At 38.1% G+C, this 20,961-nt stretch overlaps 1 protein-coding gene across 4 annotated transcripts in view; it reads right to left on the reverse strand.

The window, feature by feature from the left end:
- The window catches only part of si:ch73-105b23.6 (mucin-like protein), a 33,588-nt gene that overhangs the window by 10,157 nt on the left and 2,470 nt on the right, over positions 1-20,961 (reverse strand). For 3 of the 4 annotated variants that reach the window (XR_007972735.1, XM_052151736.1, XM_052151735.1), the window contains exons 3-22: positions 20,838-20,960; positions 17,116-17,249; positions 16,818-16,985; positions 15,881-16,060; positions 13,254-13,854; positions 12,495-12,644; positions 11,120-11,334; positions 10,952-11,027; positions 8,919-9,206; positions 7,718-7,954; positions 7,303-7,455; positions 6,982-7,160; positions 6,632-6,821; positions 5,319-5,438; positions 5,107-5,226; positions 1,944-1,964; positions 1,795-1,859; positions 1,493-1,685; positions 778-903; positions 511-679 (exon numbers count right to left, since the gene is read on the reverse strand). Coding sequence is in view for 2 of the 4 variants with exons in the window: in XM_052151736.1 (XP_052007696.1) it covers positions 511-679; positions 778-903; positions 1,493-1,685; positions 1,795-1,859; positions 1,944-1,964; positions 5,107-5,226; positions 5,319-5,438; positions 6,632-6,821; positions 6,982-7,160; positions 7,303-7,455; positions 7,718-7,954; positions 8,919-9,206; positions 10,952-11,027; positions 11,120-11,334; positions 12,495-12,644; positions 13,254-13,854; positions 15,881-16,060; positions 16,818-16,985; positions 17,116-17,249; positions 20,838-20,960 (3,508 nt within the window). In the remaining 2 variants the exon portion in view is untranslated. Of the gene's footprint in view, positions 1-510; positions 680-777; positions 904-1,240; positions 1,351-1,492; positions 1,686-1,794; positions 1,860-1,943; positions 1,965-5,106; positions 5,227-5,318; positions 5,439-6,631; positions 6,822-6,981; positions 7,161-7,302; positions 7,456-7,717; positions 7,955-8,918; positions 9,207-10,951; positions 11,028-11,119; positions 11,335-12,494; positions 12,645-13,253; positions 13,855-15,880; positions 16,061-16,817; positions 16,986-17,115; positions 17,250-20,837; position 20,961 lie in introns of those variants that run through there. The other variant, XR_007972736.1, reaches the window with a different exon arrangement.

A 20,961-nucleotide genomic window follows, 5' to 3' on the forward strand; every position in this document is an offset into this window, starting at 1 on the left:
ACATGTCCAACCTTAAGCCAGATGGGCTACAACAGCTGAAGACCAGACGGGGACTTTATTAGGATCATAGTGTTCCTAATAAAGTGATCAGTGAGTGTATATAATTGCAACTTCTGCAGATAAAACAGGATGTTGATTGTGTCATAATGCATTATACTCTTTAATATATGACTATGAACAAGTAAAGTATTATAATTAATAACTGGAGTTGCAATTATTTATGACAAGTTATAACATATTATAAGGTGTATTACTACACCTACACCTACTTTGGCAGGCAACCGTCTCAGAGTGACATATGACAAGAAATGCTGTTAGACACAAAGACACGCATTCGAAGAAACACACGATTATATTTTGGAAAAACAAACGAAGACAAGCTGTTGATGCACATGTCTGATTCTCTGTGTGTTCAGAGGTTCAGGGGCACGCTGTTGCCTATGAGTGCAGCAAGAGCACTTCTCACAGTTTGGCATTTACCAGCCACTGTTTGATTAGCAGTACACTCACTCTCCAGTAACGGTTTTCTTGCGTGAGCAGCAGAAGCAGGCAAGAGCAGCCAGCATCAGAAGCAGCAGGAGGGGTATACCAATGCCTAGGACCAGCTGCAATATTAATGACTTCTTGTTCTCCATAGATTGAGCATTCGTTATGTCAGTGCGGTTCACACTGTTCCAGTCTGAGTTGGAGAAGAACAAAACACTCATTCTTTACAGTTGTATAATATAAGGGCATATTTGGAAAAGCTAATGAGTAATGGAATGATAATGCCCTTACTGATTGTGCATGACTGTGCTTCCTTTAGATCAGTGCCGTTGCACACACACCTGTAGCCTCCATAGGTATTGGCACACTGGGCAGGTTTTGAGCAGATGTCCTCATTTACTTCACATTCATCAAGGTCTAAAGGAATAATAAGGAATAAATAAGATGCGTTCCAAACCATATGCTGTTATTTTTTCAGAGGAAGACACAATGAGATATTTTAATGACATGGTGCCAGGCGTCGGGTTTGATGTCAATGATGTTTGATCACGAGACATTAGATAACCAATGGCGTAGGATTGATCAGATGTTCAACCTGATGTAATGCGTCGACATTCAAAATATTTTATTTGAAAGTTAAAGAAGAGGGCAAGATTATCCACTGAATAATGACTTGCATTTTAGTCTGTGTATCACACAAAGCTATTGTATGACTTATTATTATTGTATGATATTTGTAACTTGTAAGGATTACTTTTATGGTGGTTTTTGTCCTTTTTTGAGCTTCACAAACATGATCACTATGAACTGTAACTGTACAGAAAAGATCTGCATGAAGATTCCTCAATAATCACATTTTGTGTTCTGTGGAAAAAATAACAGCATATGAATTTTTGAGCTAATATGGACAGATCATTAATTTTTAACAATTAGCACAGCACTATTAAAAACAAATCTCTTATTACTAACAATATCATGTTATCATATATAAAAAATATAATATTACCCCCCACATAGGCTGAGCGGATGCCATAGTACTGACTGACTCGGTTGAGGTAGTCCATGAGATACCAGTGTGGGGTGTCACTAGACACATTGATCCTGTACTCACTCAGTCCGCTTGCCGATTGCGGGTCAGAAGGCATAACACTGGCATTGTAGAACTTGTTTTTGAAACCCTGAGACAGGATAAGCTGTAACTGTAAAGAATAAAGGACTTTTATCACTACAAATGGACAAGGCTAGTAGTAGTATTACTGAAATATCTTTAAATGTACATGTTCAGGTTACAAGTACACGTGCACTGACCTGACTCAGTCCTTGTCCAGACTCTTGTCGGCCCCAGTGCATGGAGACATTAAAAACATTCCAGCCTATAGATAAAATACATTTCTTGTGGTCTTTGTTGTAATAATAAACCTGTATTACTCAAAATAAATTATTATAAATGGTCTCACCAGTGGGATTAGCTGACTCCCCTAAAAAGATTGATAATATATGATTATAGTAAATATTTATAGACACAATTTACATATATGTAAAAAGAAAACATTTTTAATAAAAATAAATTGTGTGGCACAAAACTGTCAGCAAAGACTACACTTGCAAAGGGTAACATGGTATTACTACCATGGCTTATTTGAATATGTAATATGGTGATATCATGTTATTCTTTAACCCTTTAAGCTCAAGGGTCAAGTGTTTAGTATCATTGTAAATAAATGTTATAATGATATAGATTATGATAAAGAAACTGCTAAAAAAAGTACTTTTTTCAGATTTTTCTGATTTGACATTATATTGTATACAGGTGAAACTCGAAAAATTAGAATATCGTGCAAAAGATCATTAATTTCAGTAATTCAACTTAAAAGGTGAAACTAATATATTATATAGACTCATTACAAGCAAAGTAAGATATTTCAAGCCTTTATTTGATATAATTTTGATGATTATGGCTTACAGCTTATGAAAACCCCAAATTCAGAATCTCAGAAAATTAGAATATTGTGAAAAGGTTCAGTATTGTAGGCTCAAAGTGTCACACTCTAATCAGCTAAACACCTGCAAAGGGTTCCTGAGCCTTTAAATGGTCTCTCAGTCTGGTTCAGTTGAATTCACAATCATGGGGAAGACTGCTGACCTGACAGTTGTGCAGAAAACGTTCATTAATTAGTTCATTGTTCAGAAAACGTGTGCAGAAAACGTTCATCATTGACACCCTCCACAAGGAGGGAAAGCCTCAAAAGGTAATTGTAAAAGAAGTTGGATGTTCTCAAAGTGCTGTATCAAAGCACATTAATAGAAAGTTAAGTGGAAGGGAAAAGTGTGGAAGAAAAAGGTGCACAAGCAGCAGGGATGACCGTAGCCTGGAGAGGATTGTCAGGAAAAGGCCATTCAAATGTGTGGGGGAGCTTCACAAGGAGTGGACTGAGGCTGGAGTTACTGCATCAAGAGCCACCACACACAGGCGGGTCCTGGACATGGGCTTCAAATGTCAAACGTCTTACCTGGGCTAAAGAAAAAAAGAACTGGTCTGTTGCTCAGTGGTCCAAAGTCCTCTTTTCTGATGAGAGCAAATTTTGCATCTCATTTGGAAACCAAGGTCCCAGAGTCTGGAGGAAGAATGGAGAGGCACACAATCCAAGATGCTTGAAGTCCAGTGTGAAGTTTCCACAGTCTGTGTTGGTTTGGGGAGCCATGTCATCAGCTGGTGTTGGTCCACTGTGCTTTATTAAGTCCAGAGTCAACGCAGCCATCTACCGGGACATTTTAGAGCACTTCATGCTTCCTTCAGCAGACAAGCTTTATGGAGATGCTGACTTCATTTTCCAGCAGGACTTGGCACCTGCCCACACTGCCAAAAGTACCAAAACCTGGTTCAATGACCATGGTATTACTGTGCTTGATTGGCCAGCAAACTCGCCTGACCTGAACCCCATAGAGAATCTATGGGGCATTGCTAAGAGAAAGATGAGAGACATGAGACCAAACAATGCAGAAGAGCTGAAGGCCGCTATTGAAGCATCTTGGTCTTCCATAACACCTCAGCAGTGCCACAGGCTGATAGCATCCATGCCACGCCGCATTGAGGCAGTAATTAATGCAAAAGGGGCCCAAACCAAGTCACGGAGTACATATGCATGATTATACTTTTCAGAGGGCCGACATTTCTGTATTTAAAATCCTTTTTTTTATTGATTTCATGTAATATTCTAATTTTCTGAGATTCTGAATTTGGGGTTTTCATAAGCTGTAAGCCATAATCATCAAAATTATATCAAATAAAGGCTTGAAATATCTTACTTTGCTTGTAATGAGTCTATATAATATATTAGTTTCACCTTTTAAGTTGAATTACTGAAATTAATGAACTTTTGCACAATATTCTAATTTTTCGAGTTTCACCTGTATATCAGGGTGTAAATAAGGTAGCTCCGAAATGTTGATCTGTTTTGTTCCCAATCATGTCAACTGTAAAATTGATTTAACAATAAATGTGTGTTGATTCAACAAAGCTATTAAAAGTTATAACATAAAAATGTTTCCAAAAGCCTCTCCAAACAAAGAAAACATAATGATTGTACATAAGAACTAATTTCACATGTAAATACAACAATGACTAAAGCTATACTCTCTCTCCAAAGCATGCAGGCGTCATTCAGTTGCGTTCTGTGTCATTTGAGTCATCATTGAGTCTTTGTCATGTACTTGGTGGCATCTCCTGGTGGCCAAATGTAACAGTCACCAATCACGTCTCTCAGCTCAAATATGAATAATTGTTCACCGATTTGAACCCAATCCGATTGATTAAGCATTCCATGACGCTACATCTTTGATGTCATCATCTGATCCGGGAAAGTTAACATCCGGGAAAGCTAGATTGCAAGATGCCAGATAGCCAGATGTTGTGTGCACATCATGCACATTGCGCTTGGTGTCAATTATTTAATACTGTGGTTCTTAAACCTTCCTGGAAGCCACTCAACACTACACATTTTGGATGTCTCCTCAATCAAACACACCTGATTCAACTCATCAGCTCGATGGTGAAGACTGCAAGACTTATTGGATGTTGGGTGTCTGAAAAGGGTGACATGCAAAATATGCAGTGCGGGGGGTGCTCTAGGACCGGTTTGAGAACAACTGATCTAATGATCTATGTATCCGATTACCTTGTGTGTGGGTTCATTTGAATGATAATCACCTCCGAAGTAATGGGCTGGCATGTGATATTTTTTGTTCTAACATAAAACTTTTGTGAAGCAAAAACGTGGCATACACGCAACACCTGTTCACATTAAAATCAAGGTTTGGCTGCACATTATTCAGGTGGTAGCGTGGGTTGTCCACTAATCGCAGGGTTGACGGTTCGATTCCTGGCCCAGATGACTCCACATGCCGAAGTGTCCTTGGGCAAGACACTGAACCTCAAGTTGCTCCCAATGGCAGGCTAGCGCCTTGCATGGCAGCTCTGCCATCACTGGTGTGTGAATGTGTGTGTATGAATGGGTGAATGAGACACAGTGTAAAGCGCTTTGAATACCGCTAAGGTTAAATAGGCGCTATATAAGTGCAGACCATTTACCATTTTAGAGCTCCAAGCTTTATCTCACTTACCACAGCCATCGGAGTCCCTGGTGTTCTGATATCGACATGAGCAGCGCACTGAGCCTGGCATGTTCACACATTCAAACTTGGCGTTGGGGCAGGCAGAAGGGTCCAGACACTCATTAATATCTGTGTTGAAAATGATGCATGCATGATTGAGTGCATATGTGAGTCACAGAGTGACTAGGTGTGAGAATGTATGTTTATTTTATGTGGCATACCTGTGCACTCTTTTCCGTTCCCAGTGTAGCCCTGCTTGCATGTACATGTGTAGTTGTACCCTGTACTGGTGCAGTCTGCCATCTCATGGCAGGGGAAGGGAGAAGGAGGGAGACAGAAGTCTGTGGGACAGATTTAGACGCAAAAGCTTAATTATACAATAGATCGATCCAACTTTAACATTAAGTAATGTTTGCTCACAGCTTTGTAAAATAACCAATATACATACACCTGTGACAATGCATCAATTAAATTCTATATTAATGTGTATATATATATATATATATATATATATATATATATATATATATATATAAAAATAACCATTTAACGGTAAACAAAAAACTTAAATGTAAACTATAATACTCCTTGAAGAATTGTTATGATAATTTTTATGATTAAATTTAAATAATCAATTATATATTAAATATAATTATTAAGGAGCATTGGTGTCTTTTATCATATTGCTGTTGCCTCCACTTTGTATAACCACTAAGCAACTTATTGTTTATAAGACAGTTACAGTGGTTTATACCATGGTTAAATGGGGTTTAGAGGCTCTGCTTTGCATTATGGCTCACTATAATGCATGGCCTCTTATGCCTGATAACTTTATTAATGTTCCGGGTTCAATACAAGTTAAGCTCAATTACAAAATGTTGATTACCACACAATTTTGATTCGTGCCTTGTTTATTTAAAAAATAAAAATACGAATAAAGTAAAAATCTGGGTTACTTCCAATGGAAGTGAATGGGGCCAGTATATATGAGCATTAAAATAGACACTGTTTCAAAAGTATAGCCACAAGACATTAACATTATGTGTGTTAAGGTGATTTTAGTGTGATAAAATAAAAAGATTTGCCAGCATTATGACATTAATGTTTATGTCTTGTAGCTATACTTCTGAAACAGTGTGTGTTTTAATGTTTATGGACTGGCCCCATTCATTTCAATTGTAAATGTATTTATATTCCATTTAACCATGACACAAAACGCTATAATGCACTTTCTACCTTAGTGTACCAGAACTTGTATTTTTTTTAAATAATTTGTAAAAAAAAATCAGATATTTGGCGAAACAACGTTTTGTGGATGGGCGGGCCAAAAGGTGGTCCCACCCCAAACTCATGCCATTTGTTGAGCCAATGTTTCTATGTTGAGCTAATCAGGATGCTTAATCAAACAATGTTTTTTGGGGGAATCAGCCTACAAATGACTTACTTTAGCAGTCTCTGCATATTCAGCTGGGATAGGAGAAGGTATTTTTAACAGCAAAGAAATTAAACACTTCACCCTTTAGTTAGTACTGACCATTTTCAAAGCACTTGTATCCTTGTTTGCCCTGGGATACAGTTGGAGGAGGGCACTGTCCACATGTGAAGCTGTCTGCATCTTCCTGTCTGCATTCCACTCCAGGGAAACAGGGTTTGCCTTTACACACATCTGATCTGTTATCACAGAACTTGCCACTGAAGCCCGGAGGACACAGACATGCGACAATCTAGAGATACAGAACAACTGTCAACCATGTCTTTTTATGTTTAGAAGTGATTGTCTGTGTGTGCTGTATAATTAAAGTGACTATGAACAATTCCTTTAATTTTGATATCAGTGCTCAGATCATTTTTCAGTTTATTTAGAATACTGATTTTTGATTGCACCTGAAATTTGCCCTGCAGATGGTTCTCAACCACGCTGTTGTAATGGCAGCTCCCTCCATTCAGACAGTTACAGATCTGCAAGACGGGACTCATCATAGAACTGGACACTTGATCACTCGCTTGAACTGTCAAAATCACAGGCTGAACACTTTGAGGGGTCCAAACCAGAACACCATCACCTTCCAGACACAAATAAACCAATCGAATTGTAAAAGCAGAGCATAATGTTTTCAATAAGGACATCAAGTGACTTCATAGACTTGTGCATGTTACATTTCAAGCACTCAAAATTGTATAAACGAAACCCTAATAGGATATCACCACTGCCTATGGTGGCTCGTAGAGGGCGAGGTAAGGCCAGGGAGAAGGTGATTTGGTCTCTGTTTGGATCCTTGGCCTTAAACTGCACTTTTACTGTAGCATTGACATTACATTTGATGACAGTCGGTTCTGTCACAATGGGTGGCATATTCCCTGTATAAGACAATCAGAGGAGATCAGTTTTTATAATAACATAGAGGCAGTAATTAAATGAACATTTACTCTCTATTTAATCTCATTACAGTCTAGGAGAAACCATTGAGATATTAAAAAGATTTTATTAGTGACTTTTTTCTTCCTGTGGATGTGTGTAAGCAAGTTATTTTAAAAGTGTAGGTAAGTTAAAGATATTTGAAATGAAAGTCTATAGATTTTCAAAGAGATGTGGAAAACATAGATGATGATGATGACTAACCATAAATTTGTGTCCGGTTCTGAAAGAGCTGCTGGTTTTCCAGAACCTCCTGGCCAAGGTTTGTGTTGCCCGTGGCCAGGATGTCATGCACACACTGTATGCGGCCCTGACAGGTTTGACTGTGTCTGGCCAGCACGTCTGGACTCACTGAGGACAGCAGCTCTTCTGTTGTGATGGGATTGAATGGAGTATTGGAAGGTTCTGAGAAAAGGAGACTCTCTGGAGCAGGAACAGCCCCTGTGAATCAAACAGAGCAGTCGAAGAAACAGTCCATAAATACGGTGACCAGTCAGAAAAGTCTTTTAAATGCCATTTCAATTCCTTAACAAGCAAGTGGAATTACAGTAAAATGGAATGAAATGGAAAGAAATGTCATATATTAACTGTAACACTTTTGAAGATCCATTTCTATTTCAGCATGAATTACTCATAAACATATGGCACATATATCATTTCCAGAATTATGTATTATGTTTTGCATATTTCCAGAAAGATTAGATGATATTTTCTTTACATAATAATCTATATTAGAAATGGCAGGTATAGAAATGATCTTAGTTAATGTTATTTTTACATATACTAATAAATGTTTTGTTCAATTAACACGTGTGGTGCCCTATGCATTGCATACATTGAATATATGTTTTTTGCATCTCTGATGTTTTTAATTATTTTTAATAAATTAACTTTCATTTTATGGACTCTAATATATAACTTTACTTAAGATGGAATTGTTTGTTTTAATAAAGTTAGCTGGAACCAATGTGGTGGTCATGTTATACTGTATCAAATAATGTTGCATGACACTCAAAACAGTCGTGCTAATTGTTTTGACAGTACTGAACTTAGTATTGAGAAATATATCTAATCAGTTAGGAAAAAATGCATTATACATACATAAAAAAATAAATAATAAAATTCCTCTTTTGTGATCATGTTGAATTTCAGTTCAATAAATTCCTCTTCCTGACATTCCAATTCAATTCAATTGACAACTCGTAAATTGAAATAGAGCCAATTCTGAAATTCTTAATGTTGCCAAGCCCTGCCGATATTTTTTGGACTAGGGGTACACCATCAAAAAGAATGAGTGCCAGCTCATCATCATGAGGTGAACGCTTTAAAATATTTTATTTATATATATTTGCACAAAATACTGTGTTTCGTATTATCTATTACTGAGCCAGAAGAGAGCACCCACATGACTGTCCAAAGGAAATCAGGCTCTGTTCAGAGGGAGTATTGTTATTTAGAGAGGGCAGCAGACGTCCATTGGAAAGCAGGAAGTCATCTGTCCTGATGGAGCTCCATAGGCCCAGCAAACCCAGCGTACGGTTGTAGAACCTCTGTGGGACCTCCACCAGGGCAGCCAGCCTGCCTGAATTGCCTCTCCACACATCCACATTTAGCCCCTCCGCGTACACCACTGCACAGCGACTCATAGAGGTGCAGCGAACTGCAAAGCCCTGTGCCCCTACATGCACTACTCCTGTAAGAACAGAAGACGGCACGTTAGCAGCTGTTCAGCCACCTTGCCTGGTGGCTGAACACCTTCTTTATCTGAAACATAAATGTTTAATAATCTACCTGTCAAATATTTGACTGAATTCATGTATATAATGATCTTAAAAGTGGTTTTGATGTAACAGCTTATGTTTAAATTGAAATCAGTTTTGCAAATAAATAAAAAATTGTGCCTACATATACATTTCTTCAAAAGAATTTACCGGATAGTGAGGGAAAAGCAGCCAGCAAGTTTTCTGCATACACCTTATGAAGTTGGTTGAGAGTAGCAAATATATATATATATATATATATATATATATATATATATATATATATATATATATATATATATATATATATATATATATATATATATATTTCTATTGGTGTTATTATATATTTTGATGACTTAACTCTTATTCTAAAATGTGATATGTGAAATATGAGTTGATATGTCCAAACTGGTGTGATTGGTAGTGTGCATGGGTAGTCGACATGAAATTCTTTTGTAAAGACGACTTTGTACTCCATCTAAAAGTCTTTGATAATTATCATTCATGCTATTTTAATAGGTAATATTAATTGAAATATTCATTGAATACTTTTACTTTAAAAAAATATTATTTTCCACACAACTAATGAAAGCAAAATGATTATAAAAATGATGACCAGTTACAAGCCTTAAGATACACTTTCCCTTTTACATTCATAAAAATGTTACCCCAAAATTCTCTCATCATTTATTCATCCTCATGCCATCCCAGATGTGTATGACTTTCTTTCTTCTGCAGATCACAAAGACTTTTAGAAAAATAGCTCAGCTCTCTAGGTTCATACAATGCAAGTGAATATTGGCCAGAACTTTGAAGCTCCAAAAAACACATAAAGGCATCATAAAAGTAATACAAAAGACTCCATTTGTTTATTCCATGTCTTCGGAAGCAATATGATAGGTGTGAGTGAGAAACAGATCAATATTTAAGTCCTTTATTTACCATAAACATCCACTTTCACTTTCAAAATGTTAAGGAATGTGGACATTTATGATAAAAAAGGACTTAAATATTGATCTGTTTCACACTCACACCTATCATATTGCTTCTGAATACATGGATTTAATACATGGATTTAAGGATACACTTTTATGCTGCCTGTAAAGGGATTCATGGAAAGGAGGAGGTGAGAACCAACTTGACGATATAAATAATAGTTTAAAGAAAGAACTAAACAAAAAGACAAACACACAAAGGTGTCGGACAGCTGCCCGTAAATCTCTCTCTCTCTCTCTCTCTCTCTCTCAGTGCAGCTTCCATTCGGCCATTATCCCCCTCTGAGGCTTGATTAGCCTGAATAGGGGCCGGGTGTACAGCATCACGACCCGGCCCCGCCCTCTGCCCTGCCAGACTGCCTTAATGTGCTTTTTTGAGCCTCAAAGTTCTAGCCACCTTTCACTTGCATTGTGTGGACCTACAGAGCTGAGGCATTCTTCTAAAAATCTTCATTTGTGTTCTGCAGAGGAAAGAAAGTCATACAGATCTGGGATGGCATGAGGGTGAATAAATAATGAGAGAATTTTCATATTTGAGTGAACTATCCCTTTAATACTGATAAAACAACTCCATGGGCCTGTTGGGTGTACACTAATCCACATAAATGGACATTTGAACAACTGATCATTAAACATGGTTATTTATTTGCTTTTGCATGTGAAAATGTTGAAAATCTTACCAACAAACACAGGAATGACCTCATCATTAACCAGGACTGTAAGCCCATTCCCAGATTCAGCACATCTCCACTCCACCTTTAAGTGAAATAATTTATGACATTTCAATTGTGAACTGCTCATTGATGCAAGTACACCCACATTGTCTCTGTTTGAAATGTCAAACTCACCTCTCCAACACTCTGATAGAAGGCGGCTAATCGTACCAGAGCAGGCACTCGTTTGGGCTGACCGTTGGTCACCAGAGCAGCTGTCTGCCCCTGCAGGGTGAAGATGTTTGACCCGGTGCTGGAGGACAGACGCACTATAACAAACTCCCCCAACTCCTTGAACGTATACTCACTGCCATCAAAGGTGATAAAGTGAAGACTTCCATATACCAGGCCTGCATAAAGGTAGAGAGTGCAACAGAGACTTTTTGATGCTCCTCTCATTAACATCAGTTTAATCTTATTTCATGCCATACTAACATTGTACAGTAGTCATTAAAATGCCCACATAGAATTTGAGCATGCAGAACTCCACAAAAAGCTCCATGGATTTCACAGAAGTGGAATGCCAGTCGTTTACAAAGTTCTACACATCCCTTAAAGGGATAGTTCACCCAAAAATTAACATTCTCTCATTATTTACTCACCCTCATGCCATCCCAGATGTGTATGACTTTCTTTCTTCTGCTGAACACAAATGAAGATTTTTAGAAGAATATTTCAGCTCTGTAGGTCCATACAAAGCAAGTCAATAGGTACCAACATTTTCAAAATGCAGCATAATAGAAGTACATATGACTCCAGAGGTTTAATCCATGTCTTCTGAAGCAATATGATAGGTGTGGGTGAAAAACAGATTAATATTTAAGTTAGTTTTTACTATAAATTCTCCTCTCTGCCCAGTAGTTGGCAATGTGCATGAAGAAGGCAAATCACCAAAAACAAAACAAAAAAGTGTGTGAAAGTGGAGACTGGTAGTAAAAAAGGACTTAAATATTAATGTTTCTCACCCACACCTATCATATCATTTCTGAAGACATTAATTTAACCACTGGAGTCTTATGGATTGCATTTCTGAGCTTCAAAGTTTTGGTCACCATTCACTTGCATTATATGGACATACAGAGCTGAAATACTCTTCTAAAAATCTTTGTTTGTGTTCAGCAGAAGAAAGTCAGTCATACACATCTGGATGGCATATGGGTGAGTAAATGATGAGAGAATTTAAATTTTGGGGTGAACTATTCCTTTAACCCTTGTGTGTAAGGAAAGTGTATTAAATAAAAACGGTCCACAAAATGCTTATGTGTGGGCCAACTGAGTGAAAAAAATGCATCAATTACAGATTTATAATAATATGTTACAAATACTGTAATAATACTCAATGTATTAAATATTAATACATTTTAATATTTTGAAACCTATTTTCAGTCATAAAATCCATCAATTCCAGATAACCCAATATTAAAATACTTACAGAGTTTGCACCATAACTTTTAAATCAAATGAACATAAATGTAATTTATGTCACCCCTAGTAGTCATGCTCATCTCACCCATGCCTGGCGCTCCCCTGTTCCCAGGTATGTTGCTGCCAGAGCTGTTCAAGCTGTACCCCTGGCACCGGTCTAGTGGCCTCATTGCCAAGTACAGATTGCACAGAGGGGATTGAATACAGCACCACTGGAAAGGTAAGAGATCCTTGTCTGAAAGACATGAGAAATCAGACTAGATTTTTTACATATTCAGAAGAAAATGCCAGTGCAAATCTTCTGAGTGGTTTTGAGTGTCTTGTTGTACAGATGTTAGAGTGTTGTGGGTGGTCAACAAGCATCATGATTAGAGTTAGAATTCATGTCCGTACACATGGTTTGGGATCAATTTAGAACAAACCCCTAACACAAAATATGTGCAATAATAATAGTAATGTTTCCCTGTGCAAGCACCAAAAATAATGAATAGCCATAACATTATAATCTAGAGCTGCTAACATTAATAATTAGAATTGCAAAAGGTTTCCCAAACACTCCCTCATCATTCATTGGATGCTCAAACACATAGTCCCGCACCAACGTTGCTATGTCAGACTAGACAGGATTGTCAAGCAAACAGAGCAATGTTGTGATAGCGCCACAGAGTCACAGTGTTTACACTTTATTGGGGAAATCAACCTACAAACGGCTTACTTACTGCTGTCTCTGCATATTAAGCTGGGATTGAATAAGTATTTAATATAGAAAGAATTATACATCTTTACGCATGTAATGTTTATTAGAAGAAAATACAAAAAGAATGAATAATTGAGATGACTTCACCTATATGTTGTTGTGCCTTGTCTTCAGTGAAGAAGCGTTCACTGTATCCTGCCAGCAGGGGACCCTCTGCATCATATACACATCTCCTTCCTGCCCTTTGTTTGTTAAAGAGGATGGACTGAAAGACACGGCCCCTGCTGCCACCCCATCTAAGAGCCCTCAGCTCTTTCACATATGCCATCTGTTGTGATGGTAGAGTCTCAGGGCCAAAGGCCAGATCCTCCTGTGCCTGAGTTCGGGTGCAGGGACACGGTGCCAGTCCTAATGCCCATTCTTTAGGCTCTGGCTCGTTGAAGGCCCATAGTTGGCACTGCCTCTGAGGATCAGAGCTGGCATCAGTAGATCCTGTCAGGTTGTACACCAGTTGTCCCAGTTCACCTGTGTTACCCACGACAGTCTGGGGGCGATAGTACCCTCCTGGGCCAAACAGATTGTTTGAAGGTTTTGGAATCTCATTATGGAAATGGTTCTTGCCATCAGTGTAGCCTATAAGGGCTTCATGACGAATCCTCTGCCCTGGACCCCACTTCATGTCACTGTAGCGGAACAGAGCAAAGGAACGTAGTCCATCGGTGGTCAGAATGCACTGGAACGTGTTGCTCTGTGGGGGACATTGAGTTGGTCATTACTTAGGTGATCTCTTAAAGGAATAGTTACAAATTAAAATTACATTTCTGTCATCATTTACTAACCCTCATTTCTTTCAAAAGTTACTATCTTCTGTGGACTACAAAAATAGTTATTTATAGCAAAATTTCCAAACTGCTATTTTTCATTAAAGTTAATGGTGACCATGGCTGGTAAGGCAAGATTTTCAGTGAATAACAACTTTATTTTTAGTCTGTTCCTCACACAAATCTATCATATGGCTTCAGAAGAATTGGAATATACTGTAATGCATGGGTTTTATAGACTCTTTTATAGGTTTTAGTGATGCTTTCATTGTATTTTTTTTTTATTTTCTTTAGCTTGACAATCCCTGGTCACTATCAACTTTCATTATTTTACATTCTGCTAAACATCTCCTTTTGTGGTCCATGTAAATGATGTAAAAATTTAGATTTATGGGCAAACTACCACTTTAAGGGCGTTCACAGAGGATGCGTTCTTGTATTGCATCTGCCCTAGTTTTTTATTGTTTGCCTATATGCATGTAAGACGAATCTCCCCATTGTGAGGCATTTCTCTGTTTTTTAGTGTCTTGAGTCATGAATGCCATGTTTTATAAAACCCTTGCATTCTATTCTATTCCATTGTGCTATTGTGTTATGATCTCCTGTGTGAACCAGGCTTATTATAGCTTTGAATTTGTATTTTGTTTGTAATTCTATTTTATTTCAATTTGGTTTAGTGTTTAGTGACTGTTCATTTTAGTTTTCCAGTATATTTATTTTTACATCCTTGTGATTAACTGTGGCACAAGACTGCGGCCGAATCACAGCTGTGCTGATATTTAGTATAACAGCACTCTTGTTTATGTGGTATTAAGTGTAACAATATGCTCAACTGCATCAAAACCTAAACATAAAATTAATTGGTCATCATTTTCAGATATTCAGTTTATTTTTGCAGTCACCAAAAATGTATTGTAGCTTAGGTTATGTTTTTCCACTTTTGTTTTATTTAACATTTTTATTTCAGTTAACTTAAATGTTTTGTTTTCATTTATTTAACTTTTCACAAACAATAACACTGGTGTGAAAGATACCTAGTTGTCCCAAATGCTTCACAGAATTTGTCTAACAACACCAAACTAGAGCAGAGTATGGGGGGAAGGTGGGGACAGCAACACTACACAGAGTCCACCATTTCATTACCCATTTCAGGAACTAGAGAGACTGAGAGGGGATGTGGCTTTCATGCTCTGTAAATTAAGACCATAATCTGCAAACCTGTCATCAGTGTATGTGACTTCCTAACAGAAATAACTTGACATGTCCTGGGCTATATACAGTGTATTCACATGGCTTATCATAAATGAGGGCCATTTGGAAATGTAATCGCACAGATGTTTTCATGGTGATGGCCTATAGCTCAAAACAGCCAGAAAAATGCAAATAGAGACAATGGAATTAATACATTTTCCATATAAGCCAGAAGCATACTAAATTGCTTGCAAATTACAGCTATATATTTTATATTCCTTAAGCAAATGTTAGTGCTTGTCCGTTCAAAAGTCATTGCCATATTGTTAGGTGATTTGGGTGGCGTTCTTATGGGGTAGCTAATGTGTTTTTTTTAAGTTATGAAAAACAGAGACCACCCCCAAGTTGCTATATTCTGGTTGATGTATATGGCTTTTGTGCCTCCTTAAATCTCAATCTTTGGACTTTGTAGGTTGTTGTTGCCAATTTTACTGTATCATCTGCCAGGCAAAAATCACAAGTCTGATTGTTTAGAAAAACAAAACACACCTCTCCTCAACAAGCTGCACGGTTTAAGGTATCATTAATATCTGAGCACAAACTGTGTAGCACTACATGCCAAAGTTTAATACTTAAGTTTAAAGGTTTATTCAAATCCATAAGTCTATTTCAAAGTGATAGTTTTGATTCTTGCCTTAAGAAGGTTCCATTACAGCTACTATTAACCTACTGCCTCAGTGTGTTCATTCATGCAATATTCACCTCAGACAAGTTGATCTTTTGATAAGAGACATGCAATACATGATCCCATGTGATTTTTACTATCCAAGAGGGAGTGAAGGAGGGGTTGCCCGTTTGAGTCTCAAATTTGGTAACATCTTTTGCTGTGCGATTAAAAACTATCTGAGCGTAGACGTCAGATAAATTGAGCTGACTGTATTCCTGTTGAAGAGAGAAAGAGAAAGTATAAAATATACAATTAAAGGTAATAATAACCAACTAAAATTCAACTTGGTTCTACTTGGACAAAAAATACAATTAATCTGGGGTTAACTATTGAGTTTGAACTATTGATTTAGTAAAAGTTAATGATGTTAATGATGTTAAAGAATGTTAAAGTTGTTTTTTTTATATCAAATAAAAATGATCAATTATCTTCTAAAATGAGATCTTTACTACATCTTAATCAAAATATGGCTACATAAAATATATTAATAAAACCCCTTATATTTGTTACGAATGCAGACAGCAAAGGCAGAGGAGGAGAGCGGATCTAAGTGCAGCTTACTTTATTATTACAAACACAAAGGAAAACCCTCAATGGGGAAAATAAACACAACACCGAAAACACAGGCAGGGAACACACACCGGGCTAACAACATTCAACGAAAGACAAGGACTGAACCAAAAACCAGGATATAAATACACAAGGACAGGATGATTACAAATGATAAACAGGTGTGAACAAAGACACAAAATGGCAGTGATGATGACAGGTGGATACTGGGAAGTGTAGTTCTTTAAACAATAGACTAGTGAGACAGTGGAGCTAAACAAGGGACAAAAGTGAACCTATGGAAAACAAAAGGGACAAAAATGGAAACCAAAGGGGCAACGGTAAAACAAGACAAGGTAACCCTAACAATATTAGAGATTAGACAAAAATATTTTGTATTATATTATGTATTGCAATGCTAACCTGGTAAAGCAGCTTTCCATTCCCAAGTGTAAGATCAGCATCATCCCAAAACACTGCCAGCATGGGAAGATTCTCATTACCACTGAAACCTCCCGGGAAAGGTGCAGGAAGCAACAGTTTCTCATTCTCACTGGCTGACTGGAACAAGACCAATCCATTATCTGAAAACTGAAAAGGTTCATATTGTGTCAATAAAACACAGTGACAGAGGTAAGGCTATATCTATATGTAATATTATACAACTACAGTATGTATATTCCTGCTATGTCCTTATGTGATTCTGTTCTTTGAAACATACAAACAGTCGGTCATATAGTTTGCCCAAGAATGGAAAGCCCGTAGGAGGAGTGATATAAGGAGAGTTTCCATCTGCTACTGTCAATGGTAATCCAGCATCACCAACTTCTTCTCCAAATGGAAACAGGCCACTTTCTGTAAAAATCCATACAAAATGCACCCTATAACCATGTATCACTTCTATTTTCATAAATTTTTAACCAAATCAGTGATGCTATACCTTAAAATATATATATATTTTTAAACAAATGTTTTTCTTTTTTTGTCTTCTTGAATGTACATACTACAGCATTAGTATGTACATTCCGTACGGTAACTGGTAAATTTGAGGTGTTCGTCTTAAGTTTCTGTCTATTAGGGATGTGCACGGTAATCGATTGTAATATTTGGTTATCTGCGAGGGTTCACAAATGTTTTTTTGTTGGAAGTCAGGACTCAGGAATGAAGAACGTTTATTGCAATGGATATGTGTCAAACACTACTCAAAATAGCAGGGAGTAAAGTCCACAGTGAGATATGAGCTTAAATAGCACAATACATTGATCTTTAAATGATAAAATCACTCACATTTAAGTCAAACAAAATAATCAAACCACCACTGCCTGCAACATAGTATTAATAACAAACAGAAAATTCATAATTTTAGTGCCAAGCCTGATATGTGCTTTTCTTGGGCAGGTTTACATTTTTATGAGGCAGCTAATGCTACACTGTTGCAGTTTATTAGCCTCTTTATTAGCCAATGCTTTGATTTTTAAATGGTTTAGCATTGAAATGTTATTGTCTGCACACCAGAGCAAAAGTGAAAAAATATTGGCTTCTCATTTATCGAGCGCTGAAACTTTGCCAGATGAAAAACAATCTGGAACGATATGCAACAGTGTACCAGTCACTTGAAGTCATTAAGCGCAATGGATGAAACAGAACGCAGGTGCTCGAGAAGCATTTATAAACAGTGAAGTTCTTTTTAACTTGACACAGTGTAAAAAAATTTGGCAGGCCTGTGTGAGACGATAAAAAAGTGAGATGCAGCACAATGGTCAAAGACATCTCTCCAGCGGATGTTTAGAAAGAAAAACTTGCCTAATACTTAAAAAAAATGACTGTATCTGGACGTGCACGTGTAGATTAACTGAAAAGTGATTTTAATATTTAAAACAGGCTGGTCAAATTGTTAACCAAATAATGGCTATCTGTGCACATCCCTACTGTTTATTAACTTAGTCGAATTGAAAGATATGACTGGTCATGTGATCACAAAATGATGGCCACCATGAGGGGGAAACCCGCCTTGTATAGAATAAAGTATGTTTTTTGAGGCCCCTCTCTTTTTTTCATTAAAAATCTTTTATCAATCACCTCTCACTAACCCTTTCTACAATTCATAATTTATAGAAAAAATGATCAAAATGGTGTTAAAAGAGATAGAGAGAAATATATATATATATATATATATATATATATATATATATATATATATATATATATATATTTCTCTCTGAGAGAGAGAGAGAGAGAGAGAGGGAGGGAGGGAGAGAGAGAGAGAGAATATGAAAAATGTTAACACACAGTAACATTCAATGCATGACTGTAATGCAGTGCCCCACCCATCTGCGCCAGTTGTAGACATTGCTTATCATCAGCAGAGCAGGCACAGCTGTAAGATCCAAGGAAATTGGTGCATGTTCTGTTGCTATAACATGTGCTGGGTGAGAGACACTCATTCTGGTCTTTACATCCACTCATTCCACGTCCATTTCCAGTTGAGGCTTCCCATCCACTTCCACACTGGCACTGAAACCCACCCACAGCGTTGTAGCATGTGGCAGCAGGATGGCACCCACCCCTATTGTACTGACACTCATCTAGATCCACACAAAGAGACCCTAGTGCAACAAGACCTGGCACACACATGCATACATAAGACCCAGGCGTGTTGATGCACTGGCTTGACTTGTGGCAACGTAAGGACGATGTTGAACACTCATTGATGTCCTTACAGTACGTCCCATTCCCAGTGTAACCTAAGCGACAGTTGCAAGAGTAAGACCCAACTGTATTCCAGCATCTTGCCATGGGGTGGCAAACATCTTTGGCACATTCATTGGTGTCGATGCAGGTACCGTTCTCCTCTTGATGTCCCAGAGGACAGAAACATCCATATGATCCAGGTTCATTGAAGCACACTTGATCTGGGCGGCAGGTGCTGTTTGACAGGCATTCATTGATATCAGTGCAATTTGGACCCTGAACCTCAAAACCAGATGCACATGGACAAAGGAAAGATCCTGCCGTGTTTACACATACAGCGTTGGCAGTGCAGGGACTCTCATCTACCAGGCATTCATTAATGTCGAGACACTCTGTTCTATTTAGAAAGAACCCTAAGTTACAATTGCATTTATAAGACCCAAGGATATTGACACATGCAGAGTGAGGTTGACATATGGATTCATTCTTTGATCCTAAACACTCATCTATGTCGAGACACTTTGTGTCATTGCTCCAGAATCCTATGTCACACACACAGTGGAATGACCCAATCGTGTTAATGCAAGTCCCATGAGTGCAGAGTGGCCCTAACTGTGGATGTGAGCACTCATCTATGTCCCCACATTGGGTACTGTTAGTGCCATGGGAGGAGAATCCAACATCACAAAGACACAGAAAAGCACCTTCAGTGTTGATGCAGACACTGTGTTCTGGACATGTAGAATTGTTCAAGCATTCGTCAACATCCTGACAGACTGTCTGATTACCTGTATATCCATCCCAACATTTACAAAAATACCCTCCCACTATATTTTGGCAGTTAGAGACATTAGGACACTGTGCTTTCCCTGTAGCACATTCATCAACATCCAAACATAGAGAGTTATTGGAGTATAAGAAACCATTGTTACATGGACACTCATACCCTCCTTCTTTATTGTTGCAGGTGCTGTTGAGTGGACAAATAAAGTTTCCTATACTACACTCATTTATGTCTTCACAGTGTGTCCCTTTGTATTGGTAACCTTCCCAGCACTCACATTGGAAGGATCCTTCTGTGTTGAAGCAGTGCGAGAATTTTGGACAAGCTCCCGTTCGCTCACATTCATCTACATCCTTGCAATTTCTCCCATTTCCAGAAAACCCTTCAATACAGGAGCAATAGTTAGACCCATTGATTTTCTTGCACTCTGCATGGGGGTTGCAGACATTGGTGGCATTCAAACAGTCATCCTGACTCACACAGGTTCCCAGATCATAGACCAGTCCAAGGGTGCATGTGCAAGTAAATGTTCCAGGCCTGTTCAGGCAGGTCATGTTGCTCCTGCAGAGTGAAGGTGGCAAGCACTCATCCACATCCTCACAAGTAAACCCATCACCCTTGTATCCCTCAAAGCATTGGCAGATGTAGGAGCCCTCTGTGTTGTTGCACTTGGCAAAAAGGCTGCAGTTTTGAGCTAAAGATGAGTTGTCCTTACACTCGTCCACATCTTGGCAGTCAAACCCAGACCCAGTCATGCCAAAGGGACAGGCACACTTGTAGGAGCCAGGAGTGTTGGTGCAGCTGGCAGCTGGGTGGCATCCTCCACTTTGGGATTGGCATTCATTAATGTCTATAAGTCATCCAAAATGGGACAGAGTCAGGAATACAGCCCTAAAAAGACTGAAAAGAGAGTCCTCGAGCAAGCAAGGATATGCAAAGAGAATGTCTGTATGGAGAAATGGGCTTACCTGAGCAGTTTTTTCCATCCCCAGTGAAGCCATTGAGGCAGAAGCACTGGTGACTCCCAACAGTGTTGACACATTGTGCAAACATGGTACAGTCATCAGCTCCTGACTCACATTCATCCACATC

Source organism: Xyrauchen texanus, chromosome 20, assembly GCF_025860055.1.
Source record: "Xyrauchen texanus isolate HMW12.3.18 chromosome 20, RBS_HiC_50CHRs, whole genome shotgun sequence".
NCBI classification, from domain to species: domain Eukaryota; kingdom Metazoa; phylum Chordata; class Actinopteri; order Cypriniformes; family Catostomidae; genus Xyrauchen; species Xyrauchen texanus.